The 17,804-nt window shown below is 39.1% G+C and overlaps 1 protein-coding gene across 1 annotated transcript in view; it reads left to right on the top strand.

Moving 5' to 3' along the window:
- The first annotated feature begins 100 nt into the window (after positions 1 to 100).
- PIK3C2G (phosphatidylinositol-4-phosphate 3-kinase catalytic subunit type 2 gamma) overlaps positions 101 to 17,804 on the top strand; it is a 208,728-nt gene continuing 191,024 nt past the window's right edge. Inside the window, exons 1-4 of the mRNA XM_068401615.1 lie at positions 101 to 754; positions 7,077 to 7,159; positions 10,589 to 10,746; positions 13,908 to 14,019. Of these exons, the coding sequence (XP_068257716.1) occupies positions 101 to 754; positions 7,077 to 7,159; positions 10,589 to 10,746; positions 13,908 to 14,019 (1,007 nt within the window). The remainder of the gene's footprint in view (positions 755 to 7,076; positions 7,160 to 10,588; positions 10,747 to 13,907; positions 14,020 to 17,804) is intronic.

Raw genomic sequence — 17,804 nt, 5'->3', positions numbered from 1 at the left:
CAGTGGGCATGTAGCTCCAGTTCTGAATGTTACTCTCTTGGCCTTGCAACCATTGTAAGACTTCCCTGAGGATTAATAAGACTGAACAGAAGAATCAGCCATGGCATACTTTGGGATGGTGCCTTTCTCACGCAATCAGTTTCATGAAGGACAGACTGGGGACCAAGCGTCTTACCCAGTGTACCATTCTGGTTCTGCTGGAGAGGTCCGTCTAGGATTTGATCGAATAGTTGATGAAGTCAGCAATGAATTTTTTTTTTATGGTTCATCACATCCACATCATTATGAAGAAATTTTTTTCCCATCAGACGTCTTTGGTCTGAATGTGCCTGACCAGCAGTTTTGTGGTCACCCTCTAGTTGCTCATGGTGAACTTTACCCTGGAAATCCTCTCTCTCACTGGCAACAAGGCACGGTGTCACCAACGGTTGGCTTCAGATCTTCTTTACTATCTGATTACAGAAACTTTTCCCTGGCGAATCCCTACAGTCACGAGAGAGAAATCTATGGAGGGAATAGTATAACTCCAGTCACAAATGTGTTTGATTCAAGTGTGGAAAGAGGCAACGCAAATCTGAGTTTTCAGATAGGCTTTGACAATGTAGACACTCAATGTCCCGTTTTCTTAGACAACTATCCATTTGGACAAGAAGTGAGAGATGAAAGTGGAAATGGGGAAGCCTGTTTAACCAACACTTCCAGAAGATATGACATAGGACCTACCTGGGCCAGCAGCTCTGGACATGACAGAGAGGTATTTAAATTTTCTCTTATTAACAGAGCTTAAAGTTCTTGATTATTATTTGTGTCCTTGCACTTTATATATTCACTCACACTGATGCAACATGGATTAGAAGCTCTTGATGTAAAGACCTGATGAAAAATAAAACATTTAGGCCTTGGGGGAAGCAAAGCTTTTGCTCCTGTAGAGTTTTTGTCATGTCTCTTACAATTCCGCTGGCCAAAAGCAACTGAGAGACTTCTTATTCACTTCTTATTTGGTCTTCACTACTACCACAGACAGAGATGTAGGGAAGCGTCAGGTGTATTTTCCAATAATTGTGTAACTTGATTTCTTGGCAGTCAGAATTTCCTACAGTATTTTTGTATCTTTACAAGGAGGATGCCCTGAAACAAACAGTACATGATTAGTTAAGAGATTTTTTTATACAGTGTGAAAACCTGTGAGCACTCTTTTCCTTTGATTCTAATATCAGAAGAGAACCCAGCAGACCATAAAAAATGACTTTTGAAGGGAAGGTGCCTACTCTGGCTGGCTAATGAGGATTTTATACTGGCAGAATCTGTGTCCTACCTGCTACATTTTTTAACCAACTTGTACTTAAAATGACAACATATTTCTGCAATCTACCTATTAAAAAAGACTTAATTTTAAAGTAATAGGGCCAGTTCCTCACCTAGTATAAAATGAAGTATCTTCATTGACTCTAATGGAAACTTGCATTTTTACACCAGAAGAGAATCTAGATTATGATCTAGAATGCTCCAGTAGGCTCATTTTATGGCTCATCGAACCATAAAACTACCACAGAGGGATAAGTACAGAAATTTAGAGTAAGATGCATTTGAAAGAGATAAGGTAGCAAATCTGTATGGTCTGATATGAAACCTGAGATTCAAAATAACAATACATTATGCTGAAACTGTTTTTCTGTTGAGACAGATTGTTGTCTCTGTGTCTAGTTTGTCTGACATATCCTGACCCTGAGTGATGAAACATACCATGTCCTGTCATCACCATGTTCTGCATGCACCTATGTTTGCATATATAATTATTTTCTAAAATTAGACATATCTACTATAACTGTGGAAGCTGGTTCCTATGACATATACTCTGTCTTTAGCTGTCTTTTTGAAGCAAATACTTTATGGTTTTTTCCTCCTTCCTTCAGGTGTTCATACCTCCATTCGTGGTTTTGCTGTTTTTAGTAACAATGTCTTACGGGACTCCCATCACTCTCTCAGATGTTGTATCTCTCCTCATTTTCCTTCTTTCAAAATCCTGACATAGAGAAGGAAAAAGAAAATGATAAATCCTCCCTTTCCTCTAGTCTTTGTTAGCATTCTGAATCATTATAGGAATCCTGAAATAGCCTACAGGATACTTCTGCTCCATGAATATTAAAAGACAGTTTAGGTTCACCTTCTGCTTTTAACTCCCAGTGATCAGAGTATCATAAAGCAAAGGGGAAGAGACACTTGATTGACTTGTTTCTATGTCTGTGAATAGGGAGAAGTGTAGAAGTAAACACATGCAGACTCAGACAGGTGGGGAGGCAGGGGGGAAAACATATCTGAGGACAGGAATTCTTAAGACTAATCCTGCCACGACATTTTGGAAGTTCAGTGATGAATACAAAAGAGGAGGGGATGAATAGGTGGAGAGACAAAGGGTGGTTGTTACTTTGTAGTTATGATAGGAAAACTAAAGCATGCTGACTTTATGATGAAAAGAACAAGCCTTCTCATGAGAAAAGCAGAAAATAGTGAGATACAAACGATCAGGAGGAGATTAAATTGTGGTATGGGAAGAAGAGGTGCTAGAGGAAGCAGGCATATAAGAACAGGCACAAACGCTTCTGTGATGGAGGATGAGAGAATTATAGGGGAGGGAAGAGGAGGTGAGTGAATCAAGGGCGACTACTATCAAATGTGTGGGAGGATTTGATTAAGTCAGGGAAGTATTCAAGCTGTTGAGCTCGCAGAGGAAGAAATGGGAGAGAGGAGAGAATTGATTTGTAGCAGAAAAATCAGTGGGGTCACAGGAATTCCTTCAGGGAGAAAGAGCCATGTCAGGACAGAAAGAGAGCCAAGGCAAGGGGCTGGAAACTGAACCTTGAAGTGTTAAGAAAGGGAAAATAAGACTGAAAGAAAGTTGAGAGAGGAAAGGGTAAAAAAAGCTTGTGAAGAAGTAGCTCATTGCTACTGAGCTGGGAGTTTGGAAAAGATAAGGGCTGCGGGGTGACAGGGCTGATGCTGAGTAAGACTGTCAGAACAGCTGGAAAAGTGGAGCAGCACAGCAAAAGAAAGAGAAATAGCACAGATTGGATTGGTGAGGTTCAGGATGAGTAAATGATGCATGTGAGTAGTAGGAGATGAGAACCAGGACTTCAGACAGAGTGAAATGGAAGGGATGCTGAAACATGGAGATTGGCATTGAGATAGGTCAGTGGTAGGCAAGATGAAATATTCACATTGCTGAAATCATACTGTCATTCTGATCCTTAGCTCTTTGATGCAGTTGTATGGCCCCAGGCTTTATTTAATGCATGCTAATCAAAATATGTCCAGTATAATAAAGGAAACATTAATTTTCTCTGGTCTTGTCATCACCATGTCAGATGGTCAAAAATACTAAAGAAATTGTCTTCATAACATCCTCGTGAAAAGAGATTTTATTTTCCCCATATTAGAAAGAAAACTGAAATACAACCTAAAAAGTATTCAATAGATTTGGCTGCACCGTCTATGATATCTAGGGTTTAATATTTTCACAATAACTATCAAGACTCACTGCTTCACCCAAGCCGAATCATCAGATCACAGAATCACAGAATCAACCAGATTGGAAGAGACCTCAGGGATCATCGAGTCCAACCGTTGCCCTGACACCACCCTGTCAACTAGACCATGGCACTAAGTGCCATGTCCAGTCTTTTCTTAAACACATCCAGAGATGGTGACTCCACCACCTCCCTGGGCAGCCCATTCCAATGTCTAATAACCCTTTCTGAAAAGAAGTTCTTCCTAATGTCCAACCTGAACCTCCCCTGGCGAAGCTTGAGGCTGTGTCCTCTTGTCCTATCACTAGTTGCCCGGGAGAAGAGGTCGACTCCCACTTCACTACAACCTCCCTTCAGGTAGTTGTAGACTGCAAACTTCATGATTTCAGTTTAGGTGCTCCAGATATGAGAAATACACAATTAGTGTTCATATTTGGGAAGGATGGTTCAAGTGACTTGAATAGCATAATGTGAGAAATCTGTGGATGGGAATCGATTCCAGTCATCCAGGATGCACTCTGTTACTTCATCCCTGTTGTCATCAATTCTCTCCATATGCAATTCTCTGTCTCATTCACTATACTTTCAGATATTTGCAATGAGTGGAGACTGGAGTCCTATAGAAAAATAATGTGTGATTGTGTAATTAATGTATTACCTTTATATGCAATGGGAAGAAATTAAAGTTTCTGGACACCTGAAAAGAGATATAGCAAAACTAAATCTCTCATCCACATGATTCACCAACGGATTTGGAACTATATATCTACTACATACACCTCTGTCACCAGAACTAATATGAGTTAGTTAGCAATAGTATATTAATTCCCTCTGTGTAGACTAATAAAAGTCTACACAGAATGCATGTTTGCATTTAGGATTCACTCAGAAATGCTGCCAGCAAAGGTGCAGAGAGGCAGAGAGGGCTCCTGTGTTACTTCTGTCTCTTTCAGGAGAGGGTCCGGATTCCAGCTTAGTTTGTCAAGCTCCTTTTTGCCGTCCTTTAGTAACTATTTAATCACAGTCGTCTTCAAGCCGTGAACTTGAGGATCCATACCCATGTTCTCGTGGCCAATCATCCGTTCCCAGTCTTGGCCCTCTCCTTGCTTAATGCCTCTCTGTTCCTCCATCCTCGGTTCCCAAATGCAATTTTGCTCTTTTAATATCTTCAGTCCCATTCAATGTCATGTCCCAGCCTCACCTTTTCTTACCTATGGCCTAGTTTTCTTAGCTTTTCATTTATCTGCTATCTCTCTTTTTTCATGCACTTTTTCCAGGGCACTGTATGTGCTGCGTAATGACAGAACTGCTGGTGGAAAAGGAGCCTTTTTGTGTTGCTGGAAGCAGCAGGTTTCCAGCCTTCCATCCTGTGGGAGTCTGCATCTGCTGCTCCTGTAGAGTAGTCTTAAGTTGTCCCTCCTTTGCAGCACAGGGCTTGGGTGGTCCTTAGATCTGTAGAGTCCCTGTCAATCTCCTGTTCCTCCTTCTGGCTGCTCACCTCCCCCTGCAGCTCCTTCACTGGCAGCTTGGCACCGCAGCCAGAGCACAGTTCCCACCAGCAAGGCCGCTGCCATCCCCAGCCCCAGGTAAAGGCACCAGACAAGCCCTGCAGCCAGAGACCTGGGCTGCAGCATCCTTCCTCTGGAGCTCTGTCTGGGTCAAAGTCTCTGCTGTTCACAGGGGCAGTTTCTGCACCCTGTGATGGAGATTGCACCATGTGGCACACCACCACCATCTCTGCGTAGTCTTCAGTGCAGGTTCTGGGCTCCCTTTGCACCCCTGCTACAACTGCTGTAGCTTTACCTCCCTGCTGTGCTCTGGGAGCTGCATTCCTGCTCCTGGCTGTAGAGCTTACCCACAAACACAGCAATGTCTCTCTGAGCTTATTCCAGCTTGAATTCCTCCATCTGGAATGTAGGGGTACACAAAGTATGGTATACAACATCCCAGACATAAACTTCCTAGAGCCCTGTCAATACATCTTTTTGTAAAACTCTCTACCCTGATATAAGTATGATCAGGAATGTTTTGGGTTTTTTTTGTTTGTTTGTTTGTTTGTTTGTTTTTTGTGTTGTGGGTTTTTTTTATGACTACAAAGTTTTGGGAGGCCATTACTGTTACCAAATCATTAATAATTTCTAAATAGTGAACCTCTGCCAGAAGTTTTTGTTACTGTCTGCTGAAGTGAATTGTAAGGTAGGTGTCTAACCAAGGTGGAAAAGAAGTGCTATGTTTTCAGTGACTTTTGAAGGAACTTCAGCAACTTTCTAGCAGTCCTTAGAATCAGGAGGTGGTGGACTACTAATTTGTATTGCTAAACTTAATTTCACTTTCTTATTTCAACTCTCAGGCTTATCCATTGTTTTTCCTATCAGATATTTCAATTTTCCCTCTATTGATGATGCCCCCTTATTATCTTTAAATTTCGTAAGTGCTCTCCTAATGCTTGTGCTAATTGTGGTTAGTGAAAATACTGCATACAATGAGACCCAAGACTGATGGTATCTATAAAAGGTTTGTCACTTCTGAGCTTTCAGTTCTGCTATTATGATCTCCCTACTAGCCAGCTCCCAACAGACCTTTCACCTTTTATACTCATCCCATCTTTTAAACTGTAACTAAAATTTCCCAGCCTGTGTCTTTTCATGCATATTGCACTTCCTTGTCCAGAAAAAAAATTCTTAATTTGGGATTATTGTTTATTATTAATTTTTATAAATTTACGTACTAGTATATGAATTATTATTAAAATTATAAAATACACCTTTCACCATATCTCAGTTTGCTCTTCTGTGATACGTCATTAGTTGCTTCTCTTTGAAGGGGTTTAAAAGTTGGTGTCTCAGTTGAACCTTGTACATGTCTTTATGTACAGCAGTAGAATGGGCTTGCAGATATAATAGTATTAAGCTCTTTCCTGGAGGTAATGTTCTGACTGAAGGGTACTACAGCAAACAGACAAGGGGGTGCTTTGACCCAAAATAGTGGCTCACACCTGTGCTCTCCAAGTTTAGAGAAAGTATTTGGGGATTTTTCATGTTCAACAGAATACAGTGGCTTCCTGTTATCTTAGGGACTTACCTGGCGGTTTTATGGAGTTTGAAGGGATACTGGGCTTCCTTCCAGGGCAGAAAGAGGGAAAATAAGGATTAAAACTCACTGCAGCATAAGCTTCATTTTGTCCCCTCTCCCTTTTGTAAACTAAGCGTACATCTTCTGCATTTAGAGTTATCTGTGCTCTGATACTAGGTGAATTTTGAAAGCTCTGTCTGGAATTCCTTATATTCTGCACAGAGGGGAATAAAAATAATCATTAAACCCAGGGCAGCTGATGCTTTGTGACTTTGTGTTTTGCCTCTGAAAGCATTTAGAGTGCAGTCAAAATGGGGTTATTTGTGCTTATTTGGAGCTCCATCAAGTGAGGAGAGGAATGGTAAGGTATGAAAGTTAGTTCTCGTGGAACCAAATGCAAGGTTAGCCTTGTGCTCCTTCTGCTTTTGTTATCTAAATGACTGAGCTCTGTTTCTTCTGGTGTCATCTTGGTGTTTTTAGGGTACAGGTTGGTCTATCCAGCTGGTTGAAGCAAATCAAGGAAGTAATGAAAACACGGTTGCTTTTTGCAATGCGGTGGAGAAGTAAGTAATGAAAAAACTTTATTCAGCCAACTATGACATTTCTCTTATTTATATTAATTGGATTGGTTATCCCTGCATTCCTGAACAGTGTCATAATTCCGGTATCTACTTAAATATGGAAATACTACTAATTTTTCTTTAAAGATTAAAATCCACAAAGGAGTGTTAATTCCAAAAATATTTTCTCCCTTAGCTGTCCCCTTTATCAGTGATAAGTACATTTAACTCTTCAGGGTTGATGGCTTACAGCGTGTGAAACTTAAGATCCATTTTCTGCTATTGTCTTGGACAATGTTAGTGCCTGTGTAGCTCAGAGCAGGAAAAAAGAATTGGAGGAACTGACTGACTGAGAACAGAATTACTACATACTGTCATGATGAAAAGTGAGACTTAGCAAGCGACAAGAACTCCTTTGATTATTGTTTACCGTTACAGTTAATAGTGTGGCTTAATAGGATAGAACCTTTTTAACTTTCTTAATCTTCTCCAGAAAAAGAAATTGTGTTGAAATCCAAGAACACTAAGAAATACAAGTTTTTAGACCATCTGTGCAGCTTCATTTTCCTTTGTAGATATTCACTGATCACACTGTCAAGTTGTTAGCACAAATGTATGCTTTTTCCCCCAGAAAAGTAGTTGGAAAATGGAATGCTGCTTTTTTTTTTTTTGTAATTAGACTTCAATGAATTGACTGTATTCAAGGTCAGCCAAGCCTGCTTCTCTGGAAAAAAAAAAAATCTAGTTTGATGTTGCCCTGAAATTAACAGTGAATATATTATATATTCATATGAGGTGGATGGTCACCTTCAAAACATACTCATTCACATATGTCTCAGTTTTCTTTTTTTTCCACAGTTGATCAGTCTGAACCCCAAGCCAATTCTACTAACATCAGATGCATGAAGGTACATTCCACATGACGGGCATTCCTCTCAGATATTCAGATTTTTTTAGTGTCCAAAATTTCTACATTTAACTTTGCACTCTAATTATAGAAAAAGCTTTCTATTGATTTCTTTTTTCTGAATAAATGAGTTTATTTACAGGGCTAAAAAGATTAATAGCATTAAGCCATTCCTGTTTTGCAGTAACTTGTTTAATGTGCATCACTAGCAAATACTCTTAAAAAGAAAATAAGAACAACCTTTGCTTTTTTTCTATCAAATAAATGGGAAAGCGTTCTTAGGACAAAATGTCACAGCAAACAAAAGACAAAAAAATGTCATAAATTTGCAAATAACATACTCAGTCTTGCCAAATGAGTATCCTTCCAGTCCCCAAAGAATCTCAATAACTGGCAGTTTTGTACCTCAGAGGCGAGATGTATAATTCAAACTTTGTGTCATGCAGACTTGCACCTCCAGCATGTTTTTCTCTAGGTAATATCTGTACAGGTAGCAATCTATAATTGAAACATTTCATTGTACACAACTGTAAAGCAGTTTTCAAAATCCTTTTATTAGGTTACTTCTACAATTACGGACATAGCAGTAGTGAACATTCATCCATGGGTGGCTTCAGAATACATCCTAAAGTGAGTTTGATACCTGAAGATGCCATGCTGATAGTCTCAGGGCTCAATGCTGCAAAATGCAGAGTTCCTTCACCTCCTGCTGATTTCAAGGATATGCTCTGCACCACAGAGAAATACATAGCATTATGAAATGCTGTGAAATAGCAGATCCCTATAAATGTTAGTATTTTCTGCATATGCTGAGTTGTTGCAGCACAGAAAGCAAGTAGCACAAGATTTTCTTCATGTAATTCTTTTGTAGTACTTCAGTTATGCCTTGGAAGACCTAAACTTTCAAAATTTTGCAATGGGCGTGTTTCGCCCTCCTGCTCAGGCCAGAAGCCCTTTAATCACTTGAAAACAATAGATGGCCATAAATGAGCAACACTTTCTGGAACTAAATGCATTTTTATCTGAAAAGCATAAAAAGCACATTTCTGTCCCCACATGATCCTAAAATATAGATAGTGTGGAGGTAGGGAAGGAGATGAGTTTCACTTAATTTTGTAATGACTGCCGGTAAATTGAGGAGGTGATTCATGCCCTATGTGTGTACATAGCCCATTAATATGGTGCTGGAGAAAGGGTACTGAAGTTTCCAGTCTTATTCAGTCCTTGGCCTTTTTACAGAAACAGGTTACAAGAGTGAATTTGATGATAGAGGAAAGCTTTATGTGTACCTTGCCAGCAAAGAAAACTGACATCAACTACATAGGTCACCAAAGCAGCCTCTGTAGTATAACGATTTTTTACTATGAATATAAATCTGTCTCATGTACTGGAGCTATCGTCAAGCCTCGTTTCCTCCTGCCCCACTGAAACATCATGCCCCCTGGCTTTTCATTATAAGGCATGGGCTGCTTCATTGGATTATTAATTTTGGAAGCCTAGGCTTTTTTTCCTTCTTGTGCTATAGAAATATATGGCATAAAAGAGGAGTTCATACTTTTGTTTGAAACTTGGGCAGCCCTCAGGCAGGAGGTAACGTACTAATGAAGAACTTTGTGAGAGAACTGTGGCTCAAAATATGCTGTAATCAGAGGCGGTATAAAGCACTGCCAACTCAGAAGCTACAAAATGCTGCTTGAATTAACAAACAAAAAAGAAAGCAGTATGTGTAGTACAGGGTGTTTGAGTTTAGCCTCTGAATTATTCAGGCCAATTAGTGAAATGTAAAGCATCAGCTGGTGCAATATGTACCCTTACCTGCAGCTGTGAAGTGTATTTGCTTAAAAAGCAAGTTTAATCTCAGCTGACAGCCATAATACCTGTGGCCACTGTTCATTAGGAAATGGTACCTCAGGAGGAATTAGTTTCTGCAAGTCTTTGGTAATTGGAAGGAGGAGGAGCAATATATTTTATAGGTAATGGTATATACTCTCAGAGGAACTCAATGGCTGTAACAGTTATTGCTCTCTACAGACATTTACATAAATACCCAGGGTTGTAGTAATGAGGATTCCAGACTGGATTCTAGAGCATGGTGAAAATAGGGATTTCTTAAGATTTTGCATAGAAAGCATGTTCCTGTATTCATTTTGACCAGCTGTCCTAGTTGCAGGTGTCTGTCCACGTGCTCTTGGTTAGTTTTATGTTAAAACTCTCTTATTTAAGCATATATTTGAGCATCTCATTTCTACTATGCTCAAGTTATTTTCATCACAGTACACTGAAGTCTGCGTTTAAACTCCTTTTGGCTTCACTGGCTACTACTGCTGATATGTAGTTATCTCACTAATGTATGGAAATAAAGTTTGGGTTACTACAATTTTCCCCTCTGTTTGCACAAAATTTTATTCCTAACAGCTCTCTATGTATTATTATTATTGGTATCTTGTAGAATTTTTGTTTTGCTCTGATAAGAGAGCTGAAATGCATATATATTTAGACATAATTTCATTACATGTTCTTTTCAGAATAAGAAATGCCTATCCTGCTTTTGACTTGAAGACAAACACCGGGAAAATCTGGAGTGTCGCAACAAGGTTCCCAGACCATATCCTTGGTGAATCAAAGTTCAGAATCAACGTTTGGACAGATTGTTCACCATATCCTCTGCTTCTTACACAACGTGGTAGGTGATTGATGTGTCCATATCCTTCCACAATTCTGTTCCATTGAGATAACAAAATGCATTTGCTATCTGGAAGGATACTTGGAGGGCAAGACTTACATGACTCTTGAGTGCATACTTTGTTAAACATGTCCAGCATATTTGCTGTAAACTAAAATCACATTAAATATCAAAATTTGCTAATCTGTAGATCTCTACTTTCTTTAATTACAACTGGGACCAATTCTGTCTCAAATAGGTCAACATTCAGACTTTGATTCAGAAGAAATTTAAGCTAGTGCCTAATTTAAAGTATAGGGCTAGTCCTCATAGAGTTGTGGAACTTTTCACAGCCTTGATTCTGCTTCTAAACCCAAGACTTAAGACTCTGCAGTCACTAAGACTCCTCTATGCCCAAGGTTATGTACATGTCGGGGAGTACATGTCAGTCATAAATAAAACAGCAGAAATTCCAACTGGGTATAAGGAAAAGGAGAATAATTAAGACTTGGAACATTTTGCCCATGGAGGTTGTGGAGTCTCCATTCTTGGAAGTTTTTAAGATCTTACAGGACAAAACCCTCAACAAGCTGGTCTGAATTCAGTGTTGACCCTCCTTTGGGGAGGAGGCTGGACTAGATGGGACCTACTGAGATCTTTCACAACCTGAATTATTCTGTCACTGGTGCCTGTGGGAAGCTGCAACTGCTTCAGTGCATCCTGTATCTGCGGTGAATGGGAGAATCTTTGATTCCAGCTGTGGTAATTTTGACCTCTTAAGCCATATAAGCAAAAAAGAACTAAATTTAAAACAAATTTTTCACCCCACCTCTTCCCATGCTGCTTCATTGTGATAGTCTTTTTTAATGAATCCTTTCTTGATTGTCAATGAATTATTTGGCTGTAACAGCCTGCGCATTAGTTTGTTTGACGGGTTGAAAGCTGAAAATCCAAAGCCCTCTACAGAGTGTCAGTCAACACATAGTAAAACAAAAATCTTCATAAATACGGTAGCCAAGACTTCCGCATTTACTCTTACAAGTTTGGTTACTTGTATTGGGAGCATCTACATATTTACTGGAAAGCCTGGTGAAGTAAGTAGGTTGAATCATCTTGAATCAGTATTTTGTGGATGAAATGAAGGGCTGAACACCTTGGGACACTTGGACCAAAGGTAGTGTTTCCAGCACTTCTGTCAGCTAGGCAAGAGATCAACATCGAAGTTCCCTGTAATGCAGAAGTCTGAACTACTGACAAGTATTTTATCATATAGCATTGTTTACATTACAGATTGTTCAATTTTTGGTCTGCATAACTTTATTTACAAAAATGCCTTAGGAGGCCCAACTAAATCTGAAAGGGATATAAGAAACAGTCCCTATCCTAAACTTGCTTACAGACTAAGTAAAGAATAAGATACATTCAAAGAGGGGAGGCAGAGAGGGAGTACACTTTTCTCCTCTATCTAACATCAAGAGCATAAAGAATTGTTCAGTCATGCAAAAAACATTTGACCGAGCAAGGAAAGGAAAATGGTTCCATGGAGTGCAAACGAATGATACCAGCAAGTTTCAGGTTTTTTTTCCAATAAGTGACCTGAAAAAGTGCATGTTACAATTTTAATTCAAGATTCTCTACCATTCTTCTTTTTCTGGTGTGTATAAATTTAGCAAACAAGCCCTGCATTTTACATGTCAAACCAGCTATGAGGAGTTGCTTAAAACAGTGAGTTGTCAAAGGGCTAGACATTTAAAACTAGTATGACTGGTAGAAGATGTTTAATCAGAGTGGCTTTCTGAGCAAAAGAAAAATGGCTTTGCTAAGAAAATGAAAATTTTCAGAAGGAACTTTTGAATCCATTGACATGTTTGGTTTTCTCTGGGGAAAACCAAAATAAAACAAAAACCAAGCTATCTATGGTAATCAACTCTGTTTTATTTCAGCTTTGGTTTTGTCACAGCCCTCACCCTAAAAAACGTCAGCTATCCTGTAAAGGTTTTTTCCATATCACTTTCCCTTAAACTTACTGCAAAATCAATTTTGCATTTCTAGGTTTGTTCTAAAATAATAGCATAGCAACTCTGGACTAAATTTTTCAGTATGAATTGGCTGCTCTGGGTAACTGAGTAGTTCAGAACACCACTAAACTCAATGAAACTGCTTGGCTAGGCTCAGTTTGAACCAGGTGTCTGAACCTGGAGCAGTGTAAATTAGTCAACACACAAGTCTGGGTTACATGTTTGTTTTCTGGGGATTTCTATTTAACTGTAGGTAGTTTCCTTTTTTATATCAAAAAGTTCACTTCAAGCTTGTAGTAAGAACTCTTAATGGACACTAACTTTGAAGCAATAAAGAAATACCATGAATGGAAAAAAAAAGGAAAGTCTGCTTTGTTTTTTCTCTTATCAGTTACAGACAATGAGGTTGCCTGAGAATTGTGGAGGAAGTCCAGACTTTATTTTGCATTGCAAAACCATCATTGAACCTATATGAAAAATTTTGACTGAAGAGTCAGATATTTTTTTCTCCTAAAGACAACTATCTCAGACTTGAAGCATCAGTGTTGATGGAGTGTGCCTGTAAAGACCAAACTGATCGGACATGTTTGCAATTTGACTGCCAGATAATGTAGCTATTCTTTTCCATTTTTTGATCAGTTCTTCTAAAATGGGCAGAGAGGGAGTGTTTTGGCAGGGTTGGAAAATGGCTTAAAAAGCTGAAGTAGCACTGAGGAAAATACTCAAAATTCTAGAATATTTCTGAACAGCAGTTTGTATGAATTTACGTGTAACTTCTTAATATATATGTATTATATCTATATATATAATGCATATAAGCATTAGTTTACTTGGTTATGGCTAAAAAGGTGTGCACAGCAGAAACAATAGCACGTACATTTCTGAAGCCTTCTTGTGTCATGAGCAGCAACAGAGTCAACTTCTGCATCAGGCCATGTTCTGCTAATTTCCTCTAAAGGGACATGGATTCTGTGACTTGGTGTAGAGTATTTGAAGAGAAATTAAAAAAAAATCAGGTGTGGCTTGATCTAATTCCTCTTGATGGAGCTAGTCTGCAGCAGTAGTTAGGAATTACAAAGCAATTCTTATTTTCTTTGCTCAATAATGTAGCCTGGAATTCTCTAGCAAGCTACTATTAATTTTTCTTGCTATCTTTATTAACAGCTGGCTGTATCACTCGTGACTTAATTGTAGAGATCCTCCATTGCACAAATCAATACCCAGTACAGGAAGAATGCCTTCTAAGTGTTTGCGGGTCTGATGAATTCTTACAAAAGTAAGTATGTCATTAAGAGATGGTATCAAGTATGTATTGTGTAATATAAGCTGTGCATTTAATACACTCTGCTTACGTGCCATGTAAACAGAACCATTGGGAGTGTTTGGAACATAATACTCTGTGTATAGTTTCTGAAACTCCTGGACCATGTGGTACTTATTCTAAAGAGATGATGGTGTGCTCTAGTGCAAGGATTCAGATCCCGGCTCCTTTATGTAAGCTTTGTGCAGCCTTGAATAATTTGTTTCAGTCCTTTGTCCTTCTGGTCTTTCTCATCTGTAATACAAGGATGCTGTTACTTCCAGTATCTCGTAGGAGTCTTATAAGCGTGAGGGGGTATGCATATCCTCAAAGCGGGAAATCACCAAAGAGGTGAGAAAAAGTATTATGCAGCTGCATACCGGGAGATTTTTCTGTATATCCAGTTGCAGTAGTAGTAAAGCAAATGAAGTCAGCACTTTGGTGCTGACTTCACCACCACAAGATTTCATCCTCCATTATTCCTGTCCTAAGGAGATATCCTTGAGCTCACATCCCATCTGACTCACAAAAGTCAGCACTTTGGTTTTGACTGGAAGTTGAAGAAAAACGTATTGTATGTGTATTCAGAAAGACTTGTTTGTATGTAGTCTACAAGTAAGGAAGTAAATGCTCTGATACCATTCATTCAAGTAAACTCTTGTGGTTGAAAGCCCTGCTGGACTCAGCTAGTTGTTTCTTGCCCTCTGGCAGCTTAAATTCAGCTGTCAGCAAAAGTGAGCAGATTTTGTGTTGAAGCAGCTAAAATGCAGGCTCTGGTCAGCTATGCTGTAGGGACGGTGACTTTCTGCAGAATGGGAGAAGCTGGAAGATCTCTGTGATAACGTTAAGTTGGTACAGCAGGGATCACAGCTCGTCTGTCTGTTAGAGACTTAAAAAGCGTTAGATAAAATAGTATATGTTTGTAATTGAAAGGGAAATTTTAGAAGCAGTCATATTTGCAGTATAGTATAAAGATTACCTGAACTAGCCCAAAGCAAGTCAGCTTGATGAAAGTAATGTAGTTGTGAGAGCAGGTGTCACACTGTGTACATTAGCTTTGCTCTGTAGCCGGCTTGGACACTTCTACTCTTACACAGGTACACAGGTCAAATGTTCAGATGTTTGTGGTGAATTTGGCTTTGCAACTAAAGATGGAGACTTCAACGTTTCTGAGCCAACTCTTGTTCAAATCTCAGTAAAGGAGGAGCTGGTACAGCAGAGCACTGTGTCAAGTGTTACAGCGCTGGAACTGCTGAGCAGAGAATCAGGTCATACATAGATGTGTTAATTACATAACAAAGCCAAGGCTTTTTATTTATTTTCAAGTCTCTCTTCTCATTTCAAACTAACTGCTAAAGAAAATGGAAGTAATGTCATTGTATTGAGGGTGAGCTCAGTGCGTTTCAGTACAGTGCACAGTATGTTCTAAACAGTTTTATTTTCACTGTTGGGAAGAACACATCGGTAGTGGACTGTTTAAATTTCTGCGCTTGCAGAATCTCTGCACGTCTCATTAGCAGTGAAACAAGGTCAATAATGTTCTTAGCTTTTTTGCTTTGCTCCTTCAATGTCATGCAGAAAGCACTGAGCTGCACTTCAGGCCTCAGCAGCTTGTAATTCTACGCTATGCCTTACTTTCAGCTCCCTCTTTCCTGCCTTCTCATCAGACTCCTCTGTCTGAAATATGAAACCCCAGACCATAATGGTCCCTTGGGTAGCTTAACACAGCCTGCGGAGTTGCCTCAGGGTGAAATTTTTCCTACGTTTGGGCTATCTTTTAGTGCAAATTGCCTTCCTCACGATGTTGCTAACAGAGTGATTTGATGTACTTGTGTAGAGCTCTTCCCCAGAAGAGTATTTGGAAATCGTTCAGGGATGAATTCCAGTAGAAGTTCCCCAAGTTATGAGACAGCAAAGGGAATAAATACTCTGCTGCTCCTGCTTTATTGTAATCCAGAAAAAACTAAAGTGAAGCCAAAACGGTGACATGATGAATTGCTCTCAGACCAGAGTGGTTTAGTGAACCAAACAACATTGTGAAGATCTGTCAAAAGCTCTCATTTACTGTTATATTGGACTGTATTAATGAGCACTTCACCCTGCTTCCTAAAGAAGCACCTGAAAGACTTGATGATTTCTGGAATCTGTTTAGCTTTGAGTGAGATGGGGAAAAAATACTTGTGTGCTAATGACCCTTACACTGCACCACAAGATTTCATCCTCCATCATTCCCTTCCTAAGGAGATATCCTTGAGCTCGCATCCCATCTGACTCACAAGTAGGATATCAGATTTCAAATATCCAAATTTAAAAAAAATCAGAAGACTGCATATAGGCTACAGGTCAGTCCATAACTAATAGAGCCATCTGCGAAATTCTGATTTGGTTTCTGGTCTTTAACTTTATTTTGTTTACTGATCAGAAATCCTGACCTTGCCTCAACCTGCAGGCTTTCTTTTTCTTTCTATGTTTCCTTTTCCACAAGTTTTTCTTACAGTGCCTGTAGAAGCCATCAGGATTCGTTGCCACCTTGTCCCTGCCCCTTCTGTGACTGTAAGGTGTACATTAGTTACTTCCCTAGTTGATTTGCTGCAGTTCGTTTTTTAGATGTTCAGTGTAAGCGCATCTGGAGGCAGAACCCTGTCTGAAAGATGGAGACTCCTTGAAAGAAGAGAGGCGTAAAACCCTATCTGTGTCATCAATTTTTACCACTATTCATGGAAGTTTCCGATTTTCATATGTATCCATAGACTCTCCTTCTCTGGGTTTCCCAGCTGTGGATGTGCTTTCCACTCCCTTACACTTGTCCTGTTCATGACCATCATTTATTTCTTGGAGGGCCATCTGCTGTTTCTAAAAATTCTTCGCTTTATCATCACATCTTCCAAACCTTCTACATCTACCTTTAAATGTTGCTCTCTGTTTCCTGTCTTTCCTTAGATTTTGAATGGGTGCCCTTAAAAATAATTTTCGGATGTCCTTCATGAAAGATGTTACGTAAAAATAAATTAAATTGGGGTTAAGGAGCTTCTGTCAAATAACTCCTAGCTCTCAGTGCCAGCAGCAAGCCAAAATCAACCCTTCTCCTGTGACAGCAATGAATCAATCCTCTGTTTAGACTTTTTTGCCTTTAGAGCTACAGGCTGCAAGCTCTTTGTTCTTCTAATAAAACAAAGCATGTAACTGTATATAAGAATATTGGGCTCTCTTTTTTAACTTTTTAAAAAAAAATTTATTGATCTGTCTGTTAGCAAGAGGTTGCAGTAATGCAGAGCCAGCAAAGGAATATAGTCCAAGGATATTTATAAGCTTTATTTCGAAACATGTTTGGTTTTTTTTGAAGACATTGGATTTTTTAAAGGATCTTTTCATATGTATTTTTAATTCCATCTACACTCTCTCATAGTGTAATTTGCAGTTACCTTATTGCTTTGCAGTTTAGTCAACATAGTGAGGAGGGGTATGGAATAGAAAAGTCTAAATACTTATCATTTATGCTCACATGCTTGCCTGTGACCTTATAGATGACATTTTTTTGTCTTACTAATTCTGTTCTCTGAGAATTGAGATCTAAATAAGAATTGGTTTTCACTCAAAGTGAAGTTTAAGCTATTAATTATACACTGGGCAGAGTTATATTCATGCAGATTGGGATCATAAAAAGTAAGCACCTTTTGGATGAACATGTTCTTTGTAAAAAATAAACTTAATTTTCTCTTGTCACCGCAGATTAAGTTTCTCATTCAGAGATGCCGCTCAGC

Source organism: Nyctibius grandis, chromosome 5, assembly GCF_013368605.1.
Source record: "Nyctibius grandis isolate bNycGra1 chromosome 5, bNycGra1.pri, whole genome shotgun sequence".
In the NCBI taxonomy this organism is placed as follows: domain Eukaryota; kingdom Metazoa; phylum Chordata; class Aves; order Nyctibiiformes; family Nyctibiidae; genus Nyctibius; species Nyctibius grandis.
The sequence above is the reverse complement of the archived record's forward strand: the minus strand, read 5'-3'. Positions and strand labels throughout refer to the sequence as shown.